Source organism: Entelurus aequoreus, linkage group LG01 (assembly GCF_033978785.1).
Source record: "Entelurus aequoreus isolate RoL-2023_Sb linkage group LG01, RoL_Eaeq_v1.1, whole genome shotgun sequence".
NCBI lineage: Eukaryota > Metazoa > Chordata > Actinopteri > Syngnathiformes > Syngnathidae > Entelurus > Entelurus aequoreus.
The window spans coordinates 43,712,813-43,738,181 of NC_084731.1; the positions used below are offsets into that span (position 1 = coordinate 43,712,813).

At 40.0% G+C, this 25,369-nt stretch overlaps 1 protein-coding gene across 7 annotated transcripts in view; it reads left to right on the forward strand.

Moving 5' to 3' along the window:
- The window catches only part of sfi1 (SFI1 centrin binding protein), a 62,860-nt gene that overhangs the window by 4,963 nt on the left and 32,528 nt on the right, over positions 1–25,369 (forward strand). For all 7 annotated transcript variants that reach the window (XM_062051509.1, XM_062051533.1, XM_062051525.1 and 4 more), the window contains 12 exons: positions 8,467–8,623; positions 8,701–8,862; positions 8,939–9,009; positions 9,066–9,158; positions 11,876–11,973; positions 12,085–12,151; positions 20,113–20,243; positions 20,325–20,406; positions 20,474–20,637; positions 22,066–22,132; positions 22,241–22,336; positions 22,462–22,530. In XM_062051509.1, the coding sequence (XP_061907493.1) occupies positions 8,467–8,623; positions 8,701–8,862; positions 8,939–9,009; positions 9,066–9,158; positions 11,876–11,973; positions 12,085–12,151; positions 20,113–20,243; positions 20,325–20,406; positions 20,474–20,637; positions 22,066–22,132; positions 22,241–22,336; positions 22,462–22,530 (1,257 nt within the window). The remainder of the gene's footprint in view (positions 1–8,466; positions 8,624–8,700; positions 8,863–8,938; positions 9,010–9,065; positions 9,159–11,875; positions 11,974–12,084; positions 12,152–20,112; positions 20,244–20,324; positions 20,407–20,473; positions 20,638–22,065; positions 22,133–22,240; positions 22,337–22,461; positions 22,531–25,369) is intronic.

Here is a 25,369-nt window from a genome sequence, read left to right on the forward strand (position 1 = left end):
CTGGCACGGTCACTCTCCCAATCGCGCCACACTGTCCCTGTTATGAGCCTTTGTCACTTATTAATTTCACCTTGTAAATCAAATTGCTGAAATAAGTGAACCTTTGCCCGATATTCTAATTATTATGTTACACCTGTATATTAAATGACAAAATACACAAATATCTAATGGCTTTAATGCTAATCAGAAGGTATACACTGTTTGACTGTAACATTTTAAAGTGACCAATCAGAAAGGAGGGATGGCGCCTGGCCGTGTTGTAGATACCCGCTCCAAAGCAAGTGCCAAAAGGGAAAGGAACTACGTACGCGTAGAGAAACAGCACAAGCTGAATTCGCACTGCTTTGACGCCATAGTGTGTCTCCAAAAGGCACTTTTATGTACAAACCCCAAAACCAGTGAAGTTGGCACGTTGTGTAAATGTGGTAAATAAAAACAGAATACAATGATTTGCAAATCTTTTTCAACTTATATTCAATTGAATAGACTGCAAAGACAAGATACTTAACGTTCGAACTGGTAAACTTTGTTATTTTTTGCAAATATTAGCTCGTTTGGAATTTGATGCCTGCAACATGTTTCAAAAAAGCTGGCACAAGTGGCAACAAATACTGAGAAAGGTAAGGAATGCTCTTCAAACACTTATTTCGAACATCCCACAGGTCAACAGGCTAATTGGGAACAGGTGGGTGCCATGAATGGGTATAAAAGCAGCTTCCATGAAATGCTCAGTCATTCGCAAACAAGGATGGGGCGAGGGTCACCACTTTGAACGAATGCATAGGCAAATTGTCGAACAGTTTAAGAACAACATTTCTCAACGAGCTATTGCAAGGAATTTAGAGATTTCACCATCTACGCTCCGTAATATCATCAAGGTTCAGAGAATCTGGAGAAATCACTGCACATAAGCAATGATATTACGAACCTTCGATCCCTCAGGCGGTACTGCCTCAAAAAGCAACATCAGTGTGTAAAGGATATCACCACATAAGCTCAGGAACACTTCACAAAACCACTGTCAGTAACTACAGTTTGTCGCTACATCTGTAAGTACCAGATAAACTCTACTATGCAAAGCAAAAGCCCAGAAATGACACCCAGAAACGCTGCCGGCTTCGCTGAGCCCGAGCTCATCTAAGATGGACTGATGCAAAGTGGAAAAGTGTTTTGTGGTCCGACGAGTCCACATTTCAAATTGTTTTTGGAAACTGGACGTCGTGTCCTCCGGACCAAAGAGGATGGTGTGATGGTATGAGGGTGTATTAGTGCCCAAGGCATGGGTAAGTTACACATCTGTGAAGGCACCATTAATGCTGAAAGGTACATACAGGTTTTGGAGCAACATATGTAGCCATCCAAGCAATGTTATCATGGACGCCCCTGCTTATTTCAGCAAGACAATGCCAAGCCACGTGTTACAACAGCGTAACTTCGTAGTAAAAGAGTGCAGGTACTAGCCTGGCCTGCTTGTAGTCCGAACTGTCTCACATTGAAAATGTGTGGTGCATTATGAAGCCTAAAATACCACAACAGAGACCCCGGACTGTTGAACAACTTAAGCTGTACATCAAGCAAGAATGGAAAGGAATTCCACCTGAAAACCTTAAAAAATTGGTCTCAGTTCCTAAACGTTTACTGAGTGTTGTTAAAAGGAAAGGCCATGTAACACAGTGGTAAAATTGCCCGTGCCAAGTTTTTTGCAATGTGTTGCTGCCATTAAATTCTAAGTTAATGATTACTTGCAAAACAAAATTAAGTTTCTCAGTTCGAACATTAAATATCTTGTCATTGCAGTCTATTCAATTGAATATAAGTTGAAAGGGATCTGCAAATTATTGTATTCTGTTTTTATTTACGAATTACACAATGTGCCAACTTCACTGGTTTTGGGTTTTGTACATTATTCACTTTTTACTAGTGCTGTCAACAAGGCCACCTTAATGCACAGGCTTACCTGGGCTGAACCCCAGGGATTTCACCCAATCAGGGGCCCCTGATCTTGACTGCGTAATGTAATGATTGATGTTCATAGCTGTCAATCAAAAACCGCTCAGCTTTGTCTAGTGATTGTGTTCCCTCTCTCTCGGCTGGGCTTTGTTTTCCTACTGCTGCGAGCGGGGCTCGGACGCACTTTGCTTGTGTGAGAAACCAGCGTACGACTATTGAGCTAAAACACAGGCAGTCTTCCGGATCGCCAGCACTTTACTTGAAGCTGACTGGCTTCTATTACACTCGCACAGACGTGGATGCACCCCTCGCGAAGGAGATGTATTCTTGAGTGAAATTATTTTTAAATTTTTCAATCCATCAATTTTCTACCGCTTGTCCCTTTCGGGTTCGCGGGGGGCGCTGGAGCCTATCTCAGCTGCATTCGGGCGGAAAGCGGGGTACTGATATTTTTAAATTGTTGCTGTTCTGTTAAGTAACTCCCCTCTTTAAAAAAGAAGCAAATTGGAACCTGGCAACTACCGACCTGTTTCTATTCTCAGTTCCATTTCGAAAGTAATGGAAAAAATAGTTTATGAACGGGTCGATAGTTACCTTGCCACTAATAAACTCATGTACAAATTCCAATCCGGCTTCAGAACTAACCACTCCACTGACACGCCTTCTCTATCTGACCGACCACATCAAACATGAGGTGGACGCGGGCAAATACTGCGGCATGGTCATGCTGGACCTTCAGAAGGCCTTTGACACCGTTAACCACGCTATACTGTTGGATAACCTCAGAGCAATCGGATTCAACAAAACTCATCGAGCTGGATGCAATCTTACTTGGAGGGGAGGGAACAGGTGGTAGAGGTGAACGGCACCGTGTCCCCCCCCCCCCTCTCAGTAAGTTGTGGAGTCCCCCAAGGCAGTATGTTAGGGCCTTTACTGCTCCGAATATACATAAACGACTTATCGGCATGCGACTGTGAATTGTTCTTGTTTACGGATGACTCGGCCTTGCTGGTATCAGACAGGGACAAGTCACAGGTGGAAAACATCCTCAGTGCTGAACTCTGTAGAACTTGCACCTGGCTCGCTGACAACAAGCTATCCATACACTTGGGTAAAGCGGAATCCATCCTGTTTGGGTCCCACATCAACCTTAAGAAAGTCAATGACTTCACTATAAATGTGGGTGACATTGTCATCACCAGGAAAGATGAGGTCACCTACCTAGGTTCCATTCTAGAGGCTAATCTTTCCTGTGATAAAATGGCAACCAAGGTAATCAAAAAGGTCAACCAACGAACGAGATTTCTCTATAGAATCTCCTCTCTGGTCAACAAAAACACCATGAGGATTCTGGCGGGAACTCTCGTTCAACCCTTTTTCGATTACGCATGCACCTCCTGGTACCCTCGCACCTCCAAAACCCTCAAATCTAAACTCCAAACACCCCAGAACAAGCTAGTCAGATTACTTCTAGACCTCCACCCCAGATCCCACCTCACTCCTACCCACTTCTCCAAAGTGGGCTGGCTCAGTGTGGAGGACAGAGTAAAACAACTTGCACTGTGCCTAGTCTATAAAATCCGCTACACCTCCCTGATACCGAAGTACATGTCAAACTACTTCCTTAAAGGCCTACTGAAACCCACTACTACCGACCACGCAGTCTGATAGTTTATATATCAATGATGAAATCTTAACATTGCAACACATGCCAATACGGCCGGGTTAACTTATAAAGTGCAATTTTAAATTTCCCGCGAAACTTCCGGTTGAAAACGTCTATGTATGATGACGTATGCGCGTGACGTCAGTCGTTGAAACGGAAGTATTCGGACATCATTGTATCCAATAAAAAAGCTCTGTTTTCATCGCAAAATTCTACAGTATTCTGGACATCTGTGTTGGTGAATCTTTTGCAATTTGTTTAATGAACAATGAAGACTGCAAAGAAGAAAGCTGTAGGTGGGATCGGTGTATTAGCGGCTGGCTGCAGCAACACAACCAGGAGGACTTTGAGATGGATAGCAGACGCGCTATCCGACCCTAGCCGCCGACCTCATCGATGATCGGGTGAAGTCCTTCGCCGCTCCGTCGATCGCTGGAACGCAGGTGAGCACGGGTGTTGATGAGCAGATGAGGGCTGGCTGGCGTAGGTGGATAGCTAATGTTTTTAGCATAGCTCTGTGAGGTCCCGTAGCTAAGTTAGCTTCAATGGCGTCGTTAGCAACAGAATTGTTAAGCTTCGCCAGGCTGGAAAGCATTAACCGTGTAGTTACAGGTCCATGGTTTAATAGTATTGTTGATTTTCTGTCTATCCTTCCAGTCAGGGGTTTATTTCTTTTGTTTCTATCTGCAGTTAAGCCCAATGCTATCACGTTAGGTCCGTAGCTAAAGTGCTTCGCCGATGTATTGTCGTGGAGATAAAAGTCACTGTGAATGTCCATTTCGCGTTCTCGACTCTCATTTTCAAGAGGATATAGTTGAGGTGGTTTAAAATACAAATCCGTGATCCACAATAGAAAAAGGAGAGAGTGTGGAATCCAATGAACCCCTGTACCTAAGTTACGGTCAGAGCGAAAAAAGATACGTCCTGCACTGCACTCTAGTCCTTCACTCTCACGTTCCTCATCCACAAATCTTTCATCCTCGCTCAAATTAATGGGGTAATCGTCGCTTTCTCGGTCCGAATCGCTCTCGCTGCTGGTGTAAACAATGGGGAAATGTGAGGAGCCCTTCAACCTGTGACGTCACGCTACTTCCGGTACAGGCAAGGCTTTTTTATCGGCGACCAAAACTTTATCGTCGATGTTCTCTACTAAATCCTTTCAGCAAAAATATGGCAATATCGCGAAATGATCAAGTATGACACATGGAATGGATCTGCTATCCCCGTTTAAATAAAAAAAATTAATTTCAGTAGGCCTTTAATGTAAACGACCGCCATAACCACAACACCAGGGGGAGCTCCACTAACCACGTTAAACCCAGATTCCGATCTAACAAAGGTCTTAACTCATTCTCTTTCTATGCCACATCAATGTGGAATGCGCTCCCAACAGGTATAAAAGAAAGGGCATCTCTATCCTCCTTCAAAACCGCAATAAAAGTACACCTCCAGGCAGCTACAACTCTAAACTAACACCCTCCCCGGATTGTTAATAATCAAATGTAAACAATCAAATGCAGATACTTTTTCTTATGCCTTCTGATCTCTCTATCTCTATCTCTCTCTCTCTCTCTCTCTCTCTCTCTCTCTCTCTCTCTCTCTCTCTCTCTCTCGCTGTACATATCCTACCAAGTCAGACCTACACTGTTCCAATATCCATTTCTCTGTTCTCAATTGTTGATGACTGATGATAACAACCAAACCTACCCCCCCCCCCCCTCCACACCCCGGATTGTAAATAATGTAAATAGTTCAATGTGATTATCTTGTGTGATGACTGTATTATGATGATAGTATATATCTGATAGTATATATCTGTATCATGAATCAATTTAAGTGGACCCCGACTTAAAGGCCTACTGAAATGATTTTTTTCCATTTAAACTGGGATAGCAGATCCATTCTATGTGTCATACTTGATCATTTCGCGATATTGCCATATTTTTGCTGAAAGGATTTAGTAGACAACATTGACGATAAAGTTCGCAACTTTTGGTCGCTGATAAAAAAAAAGCCTTGCCTGTACCGGAAGTATCGTGACGTCGCAGGTTGAAGGGCTCCTCACATTTTCCCATTGTTTACACCAGCAGCGAGAGCGATTCGGACCGAGAAAGCGACGATTACCCCATTAATTTGAGCGAGGATGAAAGATTTGTGGATGAGGAACGTGAGAGTGAAGGATTAGAGTGCAGTGCAGGACGTATCTTTTTTCGCTCTGACCGTAACTTAGGTGTAAGGGTTAATTGGATTCCACACTTTCTCCTTTTTCTATTGTGGATCACGGATTTGTATTTTAAACCACCTCGGATACTATATCCTCTTGAAAATGAGAGTCGAGAACGCGAAATGGACATTCGCAGTGACTTTTATCTCCACGACAATACATCGGCGAAGCACTTTAGCTACGGAGCTAACGCGATAGCATCGGATTTAACTGCAGATAGAAACAAAAGAAATAAACCCCTCACTGGAAGGATAGACAGAAAATCAACAATACTATTAAACCATGGAGCTGTAACTACACGGTTAATGCTTTCCAGCCTGGCGAAGCTTAACAATGCTGTTGCTAATGACGCCATTGAAGCTAACTTAGCTACGGGACCTCACAGAGCTATGCTAAAAACATTAGCTATCCACCTTACGCCAGCCAGCCCTCATCTGCTCATCAACACCCGTGCTCACCTGCGTTCCAGCGATCGACAGAGCGACGGACTTCACACGATCATCGATGCGGTCGGCGGCTAGCGGCAGCTAGCGTCGGATAGCGCGTCTGCTATCCAAGTCAAAGTCCTCCTGGTTGTGTTGCTGCAGCCAGCAGCTAATACACTGATCCCACCTACAGCTTTCTTCTTTGCAGTCTTCATTGTTCATTAAACAAATTGCAAAAGATTCACCAACACAGATGTCCAGAATACTGTGGAATTTTGCGATGAAAACAGAGCTTTTTGTATTGGATGCAATGGTGTCCGAATACTTCCGTTCCAACGATTGACGTCACGCGCATACGTCATCATTCATAGACGTTTTCAACCGGAAGTTTCGCAGGAAACTTAAAATTGCACTTTATAAGTTAACCCGGCCGTATTGGCATGTGTTGCAATGTTAAGATTTCATCATTGATATATAAACTATCAGACTGCGTGGTCGGTAGTAGTGGGTTTCAGTAGGCCTTTAAACAAGTTGAAAAACTTATTCGGGTGTTACCATTTAGTGGTCAATTGTACGGAATATGTACTTCACTGTGCAACCTACTAATAAAAGTCTCAATCAATCAATCAATCAAGTGCAATCATGATTTTATTTTTTTATTTTTTTCAAACTATGTTTTCGGTGGTGGTTGGGTGCAAAACCCCTACAGCCTCAAGGCCCCTCCTTAAATTAAGTTGGCCCTGGCTGTCAAATTATATTTTTAATAAGATTAATCACACTTTTGAATCTGGATTATCATGATTAATCTCATGTTATTACTTGGTTCCATAAATTAAATTAATTTGAAATATACCCCGATATTTGGACACAAATTAAATTTTTATTATCAGAATATCATACGGGAACCTTTTGAGTGTACGTATATTTGCTCACAACTTGGTAACTGTTTTATCTGAAGTCCTGTTGGGGTTTATTTTGGAGTGATATTTTCCAACAAGCACACCAGTTGGAGTCTCCTTACTCATCTTTGCACTGACGTATGCGTTGATCTGATCACTGACCGCATAACAAGCCGTGCCGCCTTTAAAGGAATCTATAAGGTTAATATAGTCCGCTCGTCTTTCTACCCCCCTTATCTGCTTTTTTTTGTAATTTAAGTATTCATTACATGAAGGAGTTGTTGCATTTGAAGTGATTGTAATGTTTATAATAGAGGTAATTATTATTATTATTATTATTCATTATCAATAGTGTTATTTCTATTAAATGATAAATGGGTTATACTTGTATAGCGCTTTTCTACCTTCAAGGTACTCAAAGCGCTTTGACAGTATTTCCACATTCACCCATTCACACACACATTCACACACTGATGGCGGGAGCTGCCATGTAAGGCGCTAACCAGCAGCCATCAGGAGCAAGGGTGAAGTGTCTTGCCCAAGGACACAACGGACGTGACTAGGATGGTAGAAGGTGGGGATTGAACCCCAGTAACCAGCAACCCTCCGATTGCTGGCACAACCACTCTACCAACTTCGCCACGCCGCCCCAAACCTATTGGTAGTTGTATTGCTCCATTTGTGTGCAATAATGTTCATTGTCATTTCTGTATTATTATTGTATTTACTTAATTCATTGGTTCTTCTTTGTTATAATTTTTGGTATCGTATTTGCTGATGATTTTGTTGTTTTTGTTATTGTCCCTTTCTGTCCTATCCCCCTCTTGTCCCCGCAATTTCCCCCATGTATTCTTTTTTTCTTCTTTCTGTCCCCTCCTGCTGCGGTCCGGCTGCGCCAAAAACTAAATATGTCCATTTAATGAAGTCAAGTATAAATAAGGCAACAAGAAAAGCATCCCACACTTCTCTTTTGTAAAGCAAATATGGGCATCTACATCAACAATATGATTTGCCTGGGTGGCTGGACAGGATGTCAAGAAAAAAACAAAACAAAACAAAATTATAGCCAATATTTTAAAATTATCCCACCAATAGAGTAGTATTTGTGAAAATTAATGATTCTAATAATACTTAGGATTGTGTCCTTGATCAAAAAAGAAAAGAAAAACAGTTTAAAAAAACTAAATATATTTACAAGCCACTCTTTTGAACGGAACGACTCCTAAAGATCCAACCGTCTTCAGAGAGCAAGAAATCCCATCCCTAGTGTGTTAACCTCTTTCTTGTTTTCTTTTGGGAAAGGCTTTTCTTCAGTGGAAAGAGAGGCACGCTGCTGTTTGTTCCCAAAGAGAGAATGAATCCAAAGCCTCTCTTCACTACATCAGCAGCGGGAAAAAGAAATGGCTGATTCAGTGGCGAACTGTTGTCTCCTCTCGCCAGCACAAGAAACAGTTGCAAGGTTATCTTGGAGATCTTTTAAGTCATTTTTGTAAAAGCGTCACCGTTCAGAATTCATTCTTTCTCTCGGTCATTCAGCTGTGGCTATGCACACCGCCCATCTTCTCTTGATGAGGCAGAGCTGGGAAGTGTGGAGGATTGCGTGGCGTCGAAAACACAGCGAGGAGGAGCGTTTGAAAGGGGCGGAGCAGCTGACCATTCGGTGCGCTCAGCGTCGAGCCGTGTTAAAATGGAGGGCGTGTATCCTCTTTTTTAAAAAATTTAGCTTTTACTGCCAACTCGGACCTACCAGTTTCATTCTTAAGCGCCTCCGCAGATGTGACAGGGCGCAAAGAAAAAGCAGGCCGAGACCAGATGGCCAGTCAACACCACCATCAGCACCTGCAGGTATGATCTGGAGAAGAGTCTTGGTTAACGATTACTGATGTGTGTTCTTCTTTCAGCGTGCATTACTGCAGGTTATGTCGTTCAACGTGAGCCAGAACAGAGCACGGCGTCTGAACAACGAGGTGGCTGTCCAACATCATTACCAGACTGTAAGTAACTGGCATTTGATGATAGCATAACTACATTTACAGTAGATCCACCCTATGAATGGGGGTTACATTCCAAAACCCTGCAAATAGTGAAAAACACGAATATTGGAAACACCCAAAAAAAAGTATTTTTGATAATTTATCTTTTTTTAAGGATGCAACTATACACAGTAAAATACAGGAGTGTTTGGTCTGCTCTGCACGGGACAATCTGCCCTAGTGGACCGCAGTGTTTTGTTTTTGTAATTTATTTTGAAGTGTGCGGGTGTGTGTGTGCACGCACACCTGTGCAGGTAGCATAAAGCCTTCCCTGCGGCGAAATGTTCAAGCACTGTTCAAGCACTGTTCAAGCCTCTACCCATACCTCCCCCTATGCCCCCTCTCTTCGACAAAAAAAAACAAATCATGTACAGCATGAGCAGAGAAGGTAAAAGTCCACAATTTAAAGGAACAATGTCTTTATTCAAATCTGTTGAACCCTCTCGCGAGAGACAGCATCTCACCATTCATGACTGTAGCTCATTGCCTGAACCAATTCTGCACACAATGTGGAGTTGCAGGTAAAACGATGTGACTGAACTATTTGGCCAAACTGAGTTAATCAGAAGAATAACATGTTTTTATGTTTATATATGTTTTATTCACACTTAATATTTATGTGTTTGCTCTGATTCAGCTCCTCATATATACCATATCTGAAAAACTCTACAGACACTTCTGAGTTTCTGTTTTAAAATGTTTTTTTTCCTCAATATGTGGATAAAAACTGTAAAGTGATCATTGGACTTATGCTGGCACAGTGTTATTTTTCACTACTTCAAATTCAAGCTATAAGCTATTTGACTTAATAAATGTGTGCAAGTTGGGTCACGCTTGCCATTTTCATTGTGCGAACCGCTGCCAAACCACTGGTGAGAAGCACTGATGTACAAATAGTGCAGAAATAAGTAGTAATTTACCATTTGAAGGTGTTTTGTTTGGTTTCTGTTCATTTAAGAAATGTCTTATCAGTACACAAATTATACTTTTGAGAGACATTTTGGGGAAAAAGTTTTCTCCTTAAACACAAAAGACGTACTGAAAATGAACCAAATCAGTGGTCCAAAAACCAAGGTACAAACCGTACCGTGGGTTGCCTGTACTAGTCTTTATCTTAAAATGTTTTCTACTATGCTGCTCGTAGTTTTAGAACACTCTTTGAATTCATTTTTACAGTTCGACGACATCACGTCTTGTCAAAGCATCTTCCTGCTGGAAAATGTTGACTCAATTGATTTGCAGCAGTCTTTTTCTCCACACACAACCCAAAGTCCAAAAACAATGTGGTTTGAATGATTTACAGCCATCCCTTGGAATGTATCACTTTGAAGTTTGCAGCTACACAATTGCACTTTTTTCATGTATATTCTACGTATTGTTGGCCTAAATTGAGTATTTTAAAGTATTAAAATAATGGTTAAATTGACTAAAAATATCAATACTACAGTAGTATTGGCTACGAGATGAGACCAAACCAATCAGAGTGTGCTCTTCAGCATTGTGGCCACTGATTGGCTCAGCCTAAGGCAGCATTACTATATTGGATTAAAGGAGTGTAAAGGTGACTATGTTGGTGTTATTTCATGTTTAGAGGGCTGTCATAATGTTGAGAAATGCACTTTATTTAGAAAGTCATAAACAGCTTTTGGTATGCACTAGCTTTGGAAATATTACATTTTTAAATTAATAATTCCTACTTTGCGGAAATTAATTGACCTCGGTCACGTCCGGAACCAATTAAGAGTGATGAACAAGGGTTCACTGTATTGCAATTGTTAAGAAAGTGGATAACGTTTCTTGCCACTCAAATGTCAAAAACATGGGTTTTACTTCTGAAGTGTCGACTTCTCATACTGCCTTTCTCATCAATAACACCATACAGGAAAGTAGAAATACTGCAACACTTTGCAGAGCGGAGGTGTGGAAGTCTTCCTTGAGTTACAACTGGCCCTAAACACATCCATGACATATCAATACCAGGGTCGGGGAAAAAAATATGGAGATGGCAATATATCGTAATACTTTTTCTAACGATATAATATCAATTCTCAATGTCTTATATTGTATTATACATATATATGTATATATATATATATATATATATATATATATATATATATATATATATATATATATATATATATATATATATATATATATATATATATATATATATATATATATATATATATATATATATATATATATATATATATATGCACATACATACATTCATACATATATGTTTTTTTAAAAACAAATACAGTATATATATATATTTTTTTGTTTTTGTTTTGAAAATATATATAAAAAAGACATTGAGAATCAATATTATATCGTTAGAAAAAGTATTACGATATATTGCCATATCCATATTTTTTCCCCAGACCCTGGTATTGATATTTCATGGATGTCATTCACATTGCAAAGCCTATGTGTTGGATCAAGGGATTAACAGTACATGTTTTCGTATTATGGTTTTTCGGTACAGATCATTCGATGCAGAACAAAGGCATCCTATACTGGACCCAAAATGAAATTAAACGTGTTTTTAAAACTGTGATTACAGTTTTACGGTTACACCTTTAATTGGTCTACATTGGATTGTGCAAGTGTACTTAATGTTGTGGCTTGTGTCAGTTAAATCCATGTATGCCTTGTTTTAATATTTCACACAGGTGATCAATAGATATTGGTGGCTGTGGAAGGACAGGCTGGAAGAGGCTGAAGATGAACCTTTCCAAGCCCTGACAGACATGGCGCTGACCAACTACCGGTGCTTTACCTGTCACTTTTTCATAATTTTCTGCTATGTGGCGTTGTTAAATTGGCCTACTACATTTCACCGCTCCGGTTTGTTGTCTTTTTTTTCCTTTTTCCTTGGCAGCATGACCCTGTTGAGTCGCTTTTACGACCACTGGAGGGAGAAACTCGCACAGCAAAGACACATGCAGGTATTTCATGTTGGACACAATGTTGAGTTGAAACTTAACATCTTATCTAAATTACTGTAGAAAAAAAACATGAATGTTGACTAGAATGAACATATTGCAGGGGTGTTTTGGGCCTCAAAAGAGCTGAATTAAGGAGAGTGCTGTGTGCATGGGACGGAGGTGTGCATAGTGCACAGCAGAAAGTCATACACAAAAGTTACAATATTAAACGCTGGTTTTCACAGTAGTAAAGGAGACAATTAAGCACAAGCTTGTTCTTCTGGTGGTCCTAGCTTGACATTGTGGTAATATTTAAAATAATATGACGTGTAATATTGTCTGTCTTTGTTGCCACACTTCTAATAGCAATAACTACAACACAGACACAGCTTTGTTGTATACCGTTGTTGTTAGCAGGTGCTACGTGCCTTATCCCTTTTTTTCTGGTCATGTAACAGTGCTGTGATGTTATCGTTTTCAAAAAATAGTAGTTTTCTTGGTATTACTTGTCCACATGATTAAGGCTGAAACGACGCGTCGACATAGTCGACGTCATCGGTTACGTAAATACGTCGACGCCGTTTTTGTGCGTCGACGCGTCGCATATTGACGTCACACTACCGTCATGGCGAAGCGCAAAGCAGACGATCAAAGCAGACGATGCGAGCGGTGCGAGCGAGGGGGGAAAAGCATGCCAAAAGTGGTCAAAAGTGTGGTAGTATTTTAATAAACGGCCTAATAATGTTGTTGTATGCACACTGTGTCGAGCGGAAATGGCCTATCATAGCAGCACAACGGCTATGAATGAACATTTGAAAAGAAAACCATCAACTAGTCAATCGTCCGCGCGAGTATACGTTGTCATCATTACACAAAAACATGAATGTGTCATTTGTATCTGCTAGGGGTGTAACGGTACGTGTTTTGTATTGAACCGTTTCGGTACGGGGCTTTCGGTTCGGCACGGGGGTGTACCGAACAAGTTTCTAAGCTAAAGCTAACTTTAGCTGCTAAAGTCTTACCAAGCTGCTTCGCTCCTCTGCCTCTGTCTCAGCACGCAGCATTGTCCCACCCACACAGCCATCTAATTGGTACACACGCAGCATTGTCCCACCCACACAACCATCTGATTGGTACACACGAAGCATTATCAGCCAATCAGCAGTGTGTATTCAGAGCGCATGTAGTCAGCGCTTCAGCGTGGAGCAGATAGGTGTTTAGCAGGTGAGCATCAGGCAGCGGACTCTCCCCAAATGATAATAAACACCTCCCAGTCAACTACTAGTAACATCACTATGAGCCCGTTGACCTTCTAGAAATATAAACTGCAGCTCAGCTCACTCGCAGTCCTGGCTTGAGGTGAAGGCTAATTAGCTCTCAGTTCCAGCCACATCGACCCCTTCTGAGCGCCTATTTTCAGCTGCTGGGAATATTGTAAACAAGAAAAGAACCAGAGCATGTACACATGCTAACCTTTCTTCATTACAACTGTTAGTCACTCACTGGAATGAGTAGAATTGGTTATTGTGTACTGTGTTGGACTGGATGTTTATTTTGCACATTTTAAAAGCAATACTTAATGTTTACAGTGCTCCAGAATATTTAGATGGGCACTTTTTTGTATTGGATGTTTATCTTTATTTTTGCACATTTTAAAGCAAAATAAGCAATAATTTTACTTTTGAAATGCTTATACTATTGCAGAATATTAAGATTTGCACTGGATGTTGACTTTTATATTTGCACATTAAAAAGCAAATAAGCTACTTTTAATTTTGTTAAATGTTAAAAGTTTTAAATGTTTACATTGTTACAGAATATTTAGTCATGTTGTTGTCAATGTTGACTGAGTGACCATACTTCTTTTTTTTTGGTAAATAAAAGCCATGCCTTTTGAAAAAACGGGCCTACATTTATTTTTTCATCTTCATTTTGAAGAAAAAAATAATCGGTAAAAGGACAAATAATCTATAGATTAATCGAAAAATAATCTATAGATTAACCGATTAATCGAAAAATAATCTATAGATTAATCGATAGAAAAATAATCGTTAGCTGCAGCCTTACACATGATAACGACAAGACGGCGTTATCAGACTTTCTCACGCTGGTGTTCCAGCGTGTATGAAAGGCTGAAATTATAAAATACTTAACCGTTTCCACCTAAAAACGTTCCCATGTGAACAGGCCCCAAGTCCGACGGTTTTAAACAAGATTGCAGCAACTTGCTGGCGCTCTGTGCTAACCCGAGACTGCTGCTGAGTACTGGTTGTTGTTTGGAAGTAGAAAAAAAAAACCAGAAAGTGTTATTTTTTATGTTAAAATTGTGCATAAAAACTTGTGTAAGGCAGCAGTTTTAAGATTTGTTATTTTTGGGGAGCCGAAGACCGACTTCACGGTCGCTGTTCCTCTGCTCTCGACAAAGCATGGTTCCACGATGGATTCCCCAATATTTGTCCAATTATATCCAATATTAAATTCTTCTTTGTTGTTTGCTGATAACCATAAGCACGTAATCGCTTATGTAGTCTCTATGCAGCTTTGAGCGGAGGACAAGGAACAGGAGTCGACCCCTGACCAATTGCAACAGAGTCAGCGCAGTCAGGAGGAGGCAGCCTAATCCAAGAGTTATGGCTGAGAGGGGAAGATTGCAAATTCACCCTGTACACAATTTGGGATGAAGAAAGTGCAGTCGTGCCTCGGGATACGATTGCACCAGCTTGAGAGTTTTTCGTATACAAGCTTTCTCTCAGCTAATTGTTATGATTTCTTGTTTTTGGGTTACAAGTTTCCCCACTGCTACTTAGCATAGTGAATGCGACTGTGAACCCCGTAAGATCCAACCAAAACATCTGTTCTTACTCGCTACCATTATCCTATAGCTAGAGATGGACATGACTCTGTTTTTCCAACAATGGGAAGGTGAAAGTAAGTGCTGAGAAGAAAAAGTGGATGGTATTCATTAAATTTAAAAACAAATCATTAACAAAATGACAGCCTGTAGCTCGCTAACTTTGTGAAGCATTTGGAGTGTTTCACTGCTAGTCTGCAACAGACATGCAACGGTACTCGGTAACATACTGGACAGTACAGTGGGCACGTGCGTGTGCACGTGTTAGAGATCGACTGATATGGTTACCGATTATTGTCAAGGAGGCTGATAACCGCTAATTCGAGCCGATATTAATTTCCCGAAAAACGTTAGCTAAACATGAATATTGCATGTCAGTAAACAATGCTTTAATTAAATGTTTTATTTATTTATTTATTTTAGGAAACCAGTCGCAACATGTTTTATGCTTAATTTAGCACCAAAAACCATCAGTGGATTTCACAAACACTTTTATTATGCGTTTCTCTTGCTGTGGGTCAGAGGAGCATCAACATTTGCATTTAAAAAAATATGGTAAATCTTCTGGGAAAATTGGTAAAAATATGGATTTCTCTACATCACAATAACTCCTTTATCCACTATCGAGTTAGCGAATTGAGGCTATTGAGTCCTATTCGCAATTTTGTTGACGAGAACGCGTCTTCGCAAAACACAAAGTTAAACCATAAAATGCAACCTTACCCAAGCAAAAACGATACATGTTGTATCCGGGAGAATCTTTTATACAAATGTATTTGATCCAGCCACAGACAAAGATGTTTGCAAAGTTGTTATCTGCTTTGTCGTGTAGAAGGACGTCTGGAGCACTAGCACTGGAAAAACTCACAATCTCACCAAGTATGTATTTCTAGTCTCTAGTCAAAATCTCTAAACAAACTTAATACAATCTTCTGAATAGTAATATTTCAGTGAGACATAACATGTTATAAGGTAATAGATCTTCTGAGGGAAAAAAATACTACTTTTGAGCATCACAAGTTTGTTGTAAGACACACAACTTCACAATACTAGTAAGTATAGCTAATAATAAGTTTTAATAGCTCATTTCAAGATCACTTTTGTCTTATTTCAATAAATCTTACCAAGCGGATGTTGACTTGTTCCATTTGCAGATGTATTTGCTCATTAGAAGCATTTTTTCCATGTCTGGGAACGCGACTGACGGATAATCCTTGAGATCACTCGAGAAATCTTATTTTTAAAAACCTATAGGGGTCGATTATATTGCATAGTTCAATTGTTTTGCTTGTATTTGCTTTTACTGGTAAGATCTAGACCCCTGGCATACTCAGATAGTTCACACTCTGTTTGCTGCACAGTAGCCATATTGGTTTGGTTGACCACCACTTTGTTCACCCTACGTAAGCATCCCAGAAAAATTCATGTGACTGAATACAACCTATAGGTTGGACAAATTAATCAGCAAAGTGGAACACTTTTTTTTTCCAACAATTAGGATACAGAGCTAACATCTCAACATTGATGGCATTAATCGAAGTCACAGAGGAAATTGCCAATGCAATTGATCATAAACGGTGCAGCAGCGGTGTTTATGGATCTAACAAAAGCATTTGACACCAGTGACGTGCAGTCAGGGGAGGCAGGTGAGGCGGCGCCTCACGTGCCATCATGGAAAGAAAAAAAATGTAAAAAGAAAAAAAAAAAAAATTAAATTGTTATGTGTATCCAGTGATTATACTATAAAGTTATTTTTCCATTAACTTCACCAGTTTTAGATTATTTTTATTCAAAATCGCTGAATTTTCACATTTGCCGTTCAAATACTGAGAAGCGACTTTGTGGTGATCAGCAGCCAGTTACTGAGAAGAGACTTTGTGGTGATCAGCAGCCAGTTGAGGCACGTCACTGAGTTGAGCCTCACCATGGATTGCGCAATGACTCGGCTAACTGCTGGCCTGCTGTGCAGTGAGACCGTATTGCTGTATGAATTATATTATACATTTCCATAGTTTAGTTAGCTGAGGTATATAATGTACAGTGTATTTTGTCAACAACTGTATGTGTGTAACGTATTTCTTGTGCTGAGGCAATCATAAAACGGCTGCAAAAGACGCACTGTGTGAGGCTTGCAGTAATCCCGCCTCCTGGTGGTAGAGGGCTGTAGTGATCCCAGAGATCATTCTTGTGACTACTCGGGCGGCAAAAGAAGTGACAACAAGCAGCAACAGTTAGCAGCGATCGTTTATTTTTTCCTCTTGCCTGGATTATTAACATGGAGGATTACATATCTAAAATAAAACAGTTTTCTAAACTGGACTTTCAATCGAAGCAGGAGGTAATACTTAAAGGAAGATCTCCATCGAGACAGAGAGACTTTTAAAACTGAAGAAAGATAAGGAAGACTTCTATAAACAAGTTATCGATGCTTTTGTTCAAAAGGAGCTGCGCTATGGACTTCATTTATAAGTAAAGGTAAGACCATAATAATGTTTTTTTTATTAAATGTGCTTTTTTGTGTGCTACAGTTTGTATGTGTAAAGTTTAAGTTAAGTTAAAGTACCAATGATTGTCACACACACTAGGTGTGGTGACATTTGTCCTCTGCATTTGACCCATCCCTTGATCACCCCCTGGGAGGTGAGGGGAGCAGTGGGCAGCAGCGGCGCCACGCCCGGGAATCATTTTTGGTGATTTAACCCCCAATTCCAACCCTTGATGCTGAGTGCCAAGCAGGGAAGAATGCTGGTATGAGCTTTTAAACATAACCCGTTAACTGCTGTCAATCAAATGGTGAATAAGATACTCTTTAGGGTTCATATGTTGGTAAATCTGACTGTGATGAAGTCAGTGCCTCACCAGTCATGAACCTCACCGCACGTCACTGTTTGACACAAATACAAATATATAAAGTCGACATTGACAGGGTAAATGAAATCAAATTTCTAGATGTAATGGATGATAAAATGAACTGAAAATACAGTCGTCCTTATTGCTGTTAATGGGTGTGTTGGCCCTGTGATGAGGTGGACACTTGTCCAGGGTGTACCCCGCCTTCTGCCCGAATGCAGCTGAGATAGGCTCCAGCACCCCTCGCGACCCCGAACGGGACAAGCGGTAGTAAATGGATGGACGGATGGGTTCCGGACATAAACGCGATAAATTAATTACTGCGAAGTAGCAAATCATCTATCTATCCATCCATTTCCTACCGCTTGTCCCTCTCGGAGTCGCGGGGGGGGGGGGGGGGGGGGGGGGGCTGGAGCTTATCCCAGCAGCAGTTGGGCAGAAGGCAGAGTACACCCTGGACAAGTCGCAATTTCCTCGCAGGGCCAACACAGAGACAGTCAGCTTCATTAATTGTAAATAAAATATTTACATAGAAAGATCATTCAAAACATTTTATTGACTATCTAAATATGTTTTCAACGTTGTCAGAGCCCTTTAGACCTGAAATGACATATTTTAGTCAACTTTACACTCGTAGCCGAATTGCAAAGGCTTCCAAAACTGCGCGCAAGCTCACGCCAAAATACTGAACTCTATGATTTGAGTTCACGTACTGAACTGTGCTGACTGGCGCTGTGTCAGTCACTCACTGCCTGATGTACTGCATGCACAGAGCTGTGTAGGGACTCGCGTTCACCCTATTTGCTGCTTCTCCCGCGAATGTCTGCACTGTACTGTACTACGCACGCCCGCCCCCCCTCCTATTTTTTTTTTTTTTTTTTGGGGGGGGGGGGGGATTCGGTGAACAAATTTTTTGAACGACTCAATTTAAGGAACTGATTCTAGTGATTCAGTACAGTCAAAAGAATTGCCGATCCCATTACTACCATCCACCAAGCTAGAGCACCTGCACGCACTCACTGTCGCCGGTCCCTCACTTCTCTCGCCCACTCACTCACTGACGTCACTCACCTCACATGCTGTCATATCTTAAAGGGCCACGCACACACACATACGCTACTCTCATAACAACTAACATGACATCATGGTGAAGCCAGAAGTCGAGTGTCTTAACATTCTCACTACTTTTCTTTTGTCGAGCACAAAGAAAATAACATTTTAGTTAAATGTAAGTTGTGTCTAGGATCAAAGATCCTATCTACTTAAAGTTAAAGTGCCATTATGTTGCAGCTATTTAAAATAGTTTTGTCAATTTGTTCTGGCCTGAAATAAATTGGCCCTTTGAAACCTATATTTGTCTTTGTGTGTTGTATGTAGACCACATTGCTTAGCAGAGTTCAGTGATGCAAATGCATGTCAAGTTGATCAACAGATTGTATTATTCTCCAGTGCTATAACAGTACTGAAATGAAGGCTGAAAAGGCATTAATGGGATCCTTAAAAAAAAAAAAGGGAAAAAAGAAGTAACTAAATAGTTACTTTTCACAGTAACGCATTACTTTTTGGTGTAAGTAACTGAGTTACTTTTGAAATAAAGTAACTAGTAACTGTAACTAGTTACTGGTTTTCAGTAACTAACCCAACACTGTTGGAGAATGACTGGTTTGACTTCAATCAATTGCTTTAAATTTCAGGCAGGTCTCACAGTTTCTTATCTGCTCCAATAAAGTATTCCATAATGTTGTGCCTCTAATAAACGGTATTATTTACTCCACTGTTGTTTTTTTACATATAAAATCCATCAAGGGTGGAGAATCAAGTCCATTCAGAACTTTAAAAATAAGGGAAGCATCCAGAGACTTTTGATTGTTTTTCCAAATCTAAAATATTATACTTACTAACAAAATTGTGATAATGCAAGAGCTTCCTGTCTATAGAGTTTTAAATGTTTTCTTAAACAGAGACTTGAGTGGGCTCCAAGTGCTCTCAGATGTATGGGACCAAGTGGTGTGGCATTAGTTGATGTGACTAAATATCATAGTGTGCATATAAATCTTTGCAGACTCTACCGTCAAGTATGGTCTATATGTTTAAAGTTTGCCAAGTTAAATTTAACAATTTTAGGTATTTTTTTAACAGGATCTTTCAAAGTTAAGTTTGAATCAAATAGTTTAACACGAGTATCAAACATTATAACAACATTTATAAGTCAGAAAAGACAAATTGATCATAGGTGCCCTTTAAGACATCTACACATACTTTATTGGCTATTGTGATGCAGGAGCTGGAGTGGCGTGCGGATATCTGGTTTGCAGAGCACTTGTTGCCACGATACCTGAACTCCTGGATTGAGTTTACTCTGCAGAAAAGGCTGAAGACAGACAGGAGACGCAGGGCGGATGTTTACAATATGTGCGTCAATTTCCCACCTTTCTCTCTATTCATCATGTCCAGACCTCCGTAACAATTATATGTCACCTTGCTAATCTCCAGGCAGCGCCTGTGCACCTGGGTGTTGCACACCTGGCAGGAACGGGCGGAGAAACACAAAGACGAGATGCTGTCACAGCGAATGGTATGTTGTCCCTCGGTTGATGCTTGCAGCATCAACGCAGCGAGTGAAACTTGACATATCCCCTCAGGCCATTCTTCACGAAGAGCAAAGTCGTCTGCAGAGAGTCTGGGCTCGCTGGAGGCAGCGGACCCAGCAGCGGATGGGAGAAGAGAAAGAGAAGAGGCAGGAGCAAAAGTGTTCTCTTGTCCCTGTGAAACAGCAAGAAGACGCCATTACAGAGTTGCCGGACAGGTGAGAAGTAGAGCACTGTTGGTTTCTTAAAACAAGAAGCAGACACATTTCACCCACGTTTCAACTAGGTTGCATAGTTGCATCTAATGTCTTGTTGGAATCCTTGAGAACATCCACACACAGAGTGATGATACTGGTTTAAAAAATGACCCCAATGCAGTACATATCTCACAAAATGGAGTATTTTCTTCACGTTTCAGGAAACTTTTATTATATCTTCTAAAGGGGACAACGCAATAGAAATTAAAGGGGCTATTTGCAACTTCTTTAAAGCTAAAAAATGTTTTAACCAAAATGTATACCAAGAACACCACTGACTGTTACTGGTTTAAGAGAAAATATTTAACAAATAAATATCTATTTCTCACAATTACAAGTTAAACTTTATAAAACACTTGAGTGCGGGCAGAAGGAAATGTTCCTTTGATTAGCCCATGTGGCTTGCCCACCAGGAGACATTTTTAAAACAGAGGCAATGGCCACCGTGCTGCCGTTACACAGGTAAGCGAAAGCATAAATCATTCAAAAACACAGCTTTCGCGACATGGCCAAGTTAGCCTCGTCCTTTTTCTCCCTGTGTCTACTTGGGAGGGGCATATTTTCGATGGTTTGAACAAGGAACAGGGCGGGTTACAATAATCGCGGCTCTCTGAAAACCAGTACCCTCTAAGCAGCTCCTATCTAACCGTGACACACAGCAACTTGTACTGCTGTCGGTGTACTGCAGGGCTATTCAACTGGTATTCCGGGGGGCAAAACCGGCCCCTATGAGCTAGGTTCAAATCTTGGGGGTGTAATGTATAAACTTTTTTTAATTGTTGCTTTTCTTCAATTTTATTATTGCTGCTTCCACTTGATGTACAGAGACCTTGAGTGCCTTGAAAAGCGCCTTATGAAAAAAAGTTATTATTATTATTAAGTGAAGCTGGGATAGGCTCCAGCACACCTCACGATCCCAGATAGACAAGCGAAAGAAAATGGATGGATGGAACTTCAGTCTCGCTCTTAAATGTTTTGATTTTTGAGGGCGTTATTGATAACTACAAAATGGAACAAAAGTACCTGCGTAGTGCGGTCACAATTTATGGAGCACATCTAGCGAATGGTGCATGTTATGACCTGTGAAATAATTATTTATGTTACAATTCATTCCAGGCCTCTAATTTTCCTTCCTGTCTTTGTACTTTTTTGTCAGTTGTGATGTGAAATGGGTCTTAAATTTGTATTTATCATGGTCTTAAAAAAAGTATTCAAAAGTTTTAAAATTGACCTGCAAGAGACCCGGAAGAGTATAGATTGTCTTCTGACAATAACCCACAGCCATTATTGTTGAAATAGCTTTTGTGAGATTCGGTATACTATTTTTTTAATCATATTTCTTAGTTACAATACTAATCATTGTAAATGATTTTGGTTTGTGTGTACCAGTGAGCAGCAGGCTTGTCTTCAGGGTGATCTGTGCTGCATGAGAAGGGCTCTGGCCAGGTGGAAAAAGGTGCCTTTTTTCCCCACTCGTTCCTCATTTCACAAGTGTTAATATTAATGAGTGATACGGCCTATGCGAGGTGAAACATTGACTTTTATACAGTAGTGTCTGTCTCAGTTTGTCCAGAGACAGAAGTTGAAGACAAGAAAGCTGGAGCACAAGCAGCATTGCCAAGAAAACCAAGTCAACAAGCAGAGCGTTGTGACCTGGGAGGTACATACAGTATATAGTATTTACTGTAGACATAGTCAATTTACACATAAGTATTTCAATAAATTGTGCAGGTGTACCTTTTGTTGTGTCCCGAATTTACATGATTGATTTAGTTTAACTTCCAGGTCCAGCACAACATGTCTAAGAAGACTGTGGAAGCACTCTGGCATTGGGCCCTCACTCTTCAAGCCAAGGTACTGTATCACCTACTCTACCTTCTTTTTTATGCTTTACTGTGCACAGGAAGACACTTGGACAGTTTTGTTGCATTTATTTTAGAAACCCTATTAATCAGACTTGGGGCAATCATTTTGACTCGGGGGCCACATTGGTCGGTAAAAATGCGTCTGGGTGCCAGTGTGTGTGTGTATGTACAGTACGTGTATATATATATATATATATATATATATATATATATATATATAGATATATATAGATATATATAGATATATATATATATATAATTAGGGGTGTGGGAAAAAATTCATTTGAATCGCGAGTTTCATGTTGTGCGATTCAGAATCGATTCTCTTTTTTTTTTTTAAATCGATTTGATTTTTTTTTTTTTTTTTTTTTTTTAATTTTATTTTTTTTTTTTTTATTTTTTTTTTTTTAATTAATCAATCCAACAAAACAATACACAGCAATACCATAACAATGCAATCCAATTCCAAAACCAAACCCGACCCAGCAACACTCAGAACTGCAATAAACAGAGCAATTGAGAGGAGACACAAACACGACACAGAACAAACCAAAAGTAGTGAAACAAAAATTAATATTATCAACAACAGTATCAATATTAGTTACAATTTCAACATAGCAGTGATTAAAAATCCCTCATTGACATTATCATTAGACATTTATAAAAAAAAAAAGAACAATAGTGTCACAGTGGCTTACACTTGCATCGCATCTCATAAGCTTGACAACACACTGTGTCCAATATTTTCACAAAGATAAAATAAGTCATATTTTTGGTTCATTTAATAGTTAAAACAAATTTACATTATTGCAATCAGTTGATAAAACATTATCCTTTACAATTATAAAAGCTTTTTACAAAAATCTATTACTCTGCTTGCATGTCAGCAGACTGGGGTAGATCCTACTGAAATCCTATGTATTGAATGAATAGAGAATCGTTTTGAATCGGGTAAATATCGTTTTTGAATCGAGAATCGCGTTGAATCGAAAAAAATCGTGACCCCAAAAATCGATATTGAATCGAATCGTGGGACACCCAAAGATTCGCAGCCCTAATATATACAAACCCCGTTTCCATATGAGTTGGGAAATTGTGTTAGATGTAAATATAAACGGAATACAATGATTTGCAAATACTTTTCAACCCATATTTAATTGAATGCACTACAAAGACAAGATATTTGATGTTCAAACTCATAAACTTTATTTTTTTTTTGCAAATAATAATTAACTTAGAATTTCATGGCAAAGTAGTTGGGAAAGGGCATGTTCACCACTGTGTTACATCACCTTTTCTTTTAACAACACTCAATAAACGATTGGGAACTGAGGAAACTAATTGTTACAGCTTTGAAAGTGGAATTGTTTCCCATTCTTGTTTTATGTAGAGCTTCAGTCGTTCAACAGTCTCCGCTGTCGTATTTTACGCTTCATAATGCGCCACACATATTCGATGGGAGACATGTCTGGACTGCAGGCGGGCCAGGAAAGTACCCGCACTCTTTTTTTACGAAGCCACGCTGTTGTACACGTGCTGAATGTGGCTTGGCATTGTCTTGCTGAAATAAGTAGGGGCGTCCATGAAAAAGACAGCGCTTAGATGGCAGCATATGTTGTTCCAAAACCTGTATGTACCTTTCAGCATTAATGGTGCCTTCACAGATGTGTAAGTTACCCATGCCTTGGGCACTAATGCACCCCATACCATCACAGATGCTGGCTTTTGAACTTTGTGTCGATAACAGTCTGGATGGTTCGCTTCCCCTTTGGTCCGGATGACACAATGTCGAATATTTCCAAAAACAATTTTAAATGTGGACTCGTCAGACCACAGAACACTTTTCCACTTTGCATGAATCCATATTAGATGATCTCGGGCCCAGAGAAGCCGGCGGCGTTTCTGGATGTTGTTGATAAATGGCTTTCGCTTTGCATAGTAGAGCTTTAACTTGCACTTACAGATGTAACGACGAACTGTATTTAGTGACAGTGGTTTTCTGAAGTGTTCCTGAGCCCATGTGGTGATATCCTTTAGAGATTGATGTCGGTTTTTGATACGGTGCCGTCTGAGGGATCGAAGGTCATGGTCATTCAATGTTCGGTTTCCGGCCATGCCGCTTACGTGGAGTGATTTCTCCAGATTCTCTGAACCCTTTGATGATATTATGGACCGTAGATGTTGAAATCCCTAAATTTCTTGCAATTGCACTTTGAGAAACGTTGTTCTTAAACTGTTTGACTATTTGCTCACGCAGTTGTGGACAAAGAGGTGTACCTCGCCCCATCCTTTCTTGTGAAAGACTGAGCATTTTTTGGGAAGCTGTTTTTATACCCAATCATGGCACCCACCTGTTCCCAATTAGCCTGCACACCTGTGGGATGTTCCAAATAAGTGTTTGATGAGCATTCCTCAACTTTATCAGTATTTATTGCCACCTTTCCCAACTTCTTTGTCACGTGTTGCTGGCATCAAATTCTAAAGTTAATGATTATTGCAAAAAAAAAAAAAAAGTTTTCAGTTTGAACATCAAATATGTTGTCTTTGTAGCATATTCAACTGAACATGGGTTGAAAATGATTTGCAAATCATTGTATTCCGTTTATATTTACATCTAACACAATTCCCCAACTACTATGGAAACGGGGTTTGTTTATATATATATAATATATAGTATATATATATATATATATATATATATACTGTATATCTAGATATATACACTACCGTTCAAAAGTTTGGGGTCACCCAAACAATTTTGTGGAATAGCCTTCATTTCTAAGAACAAGAATAGACTGTCGAGTTTCAGATGAAAGTTCTCTTTTTCT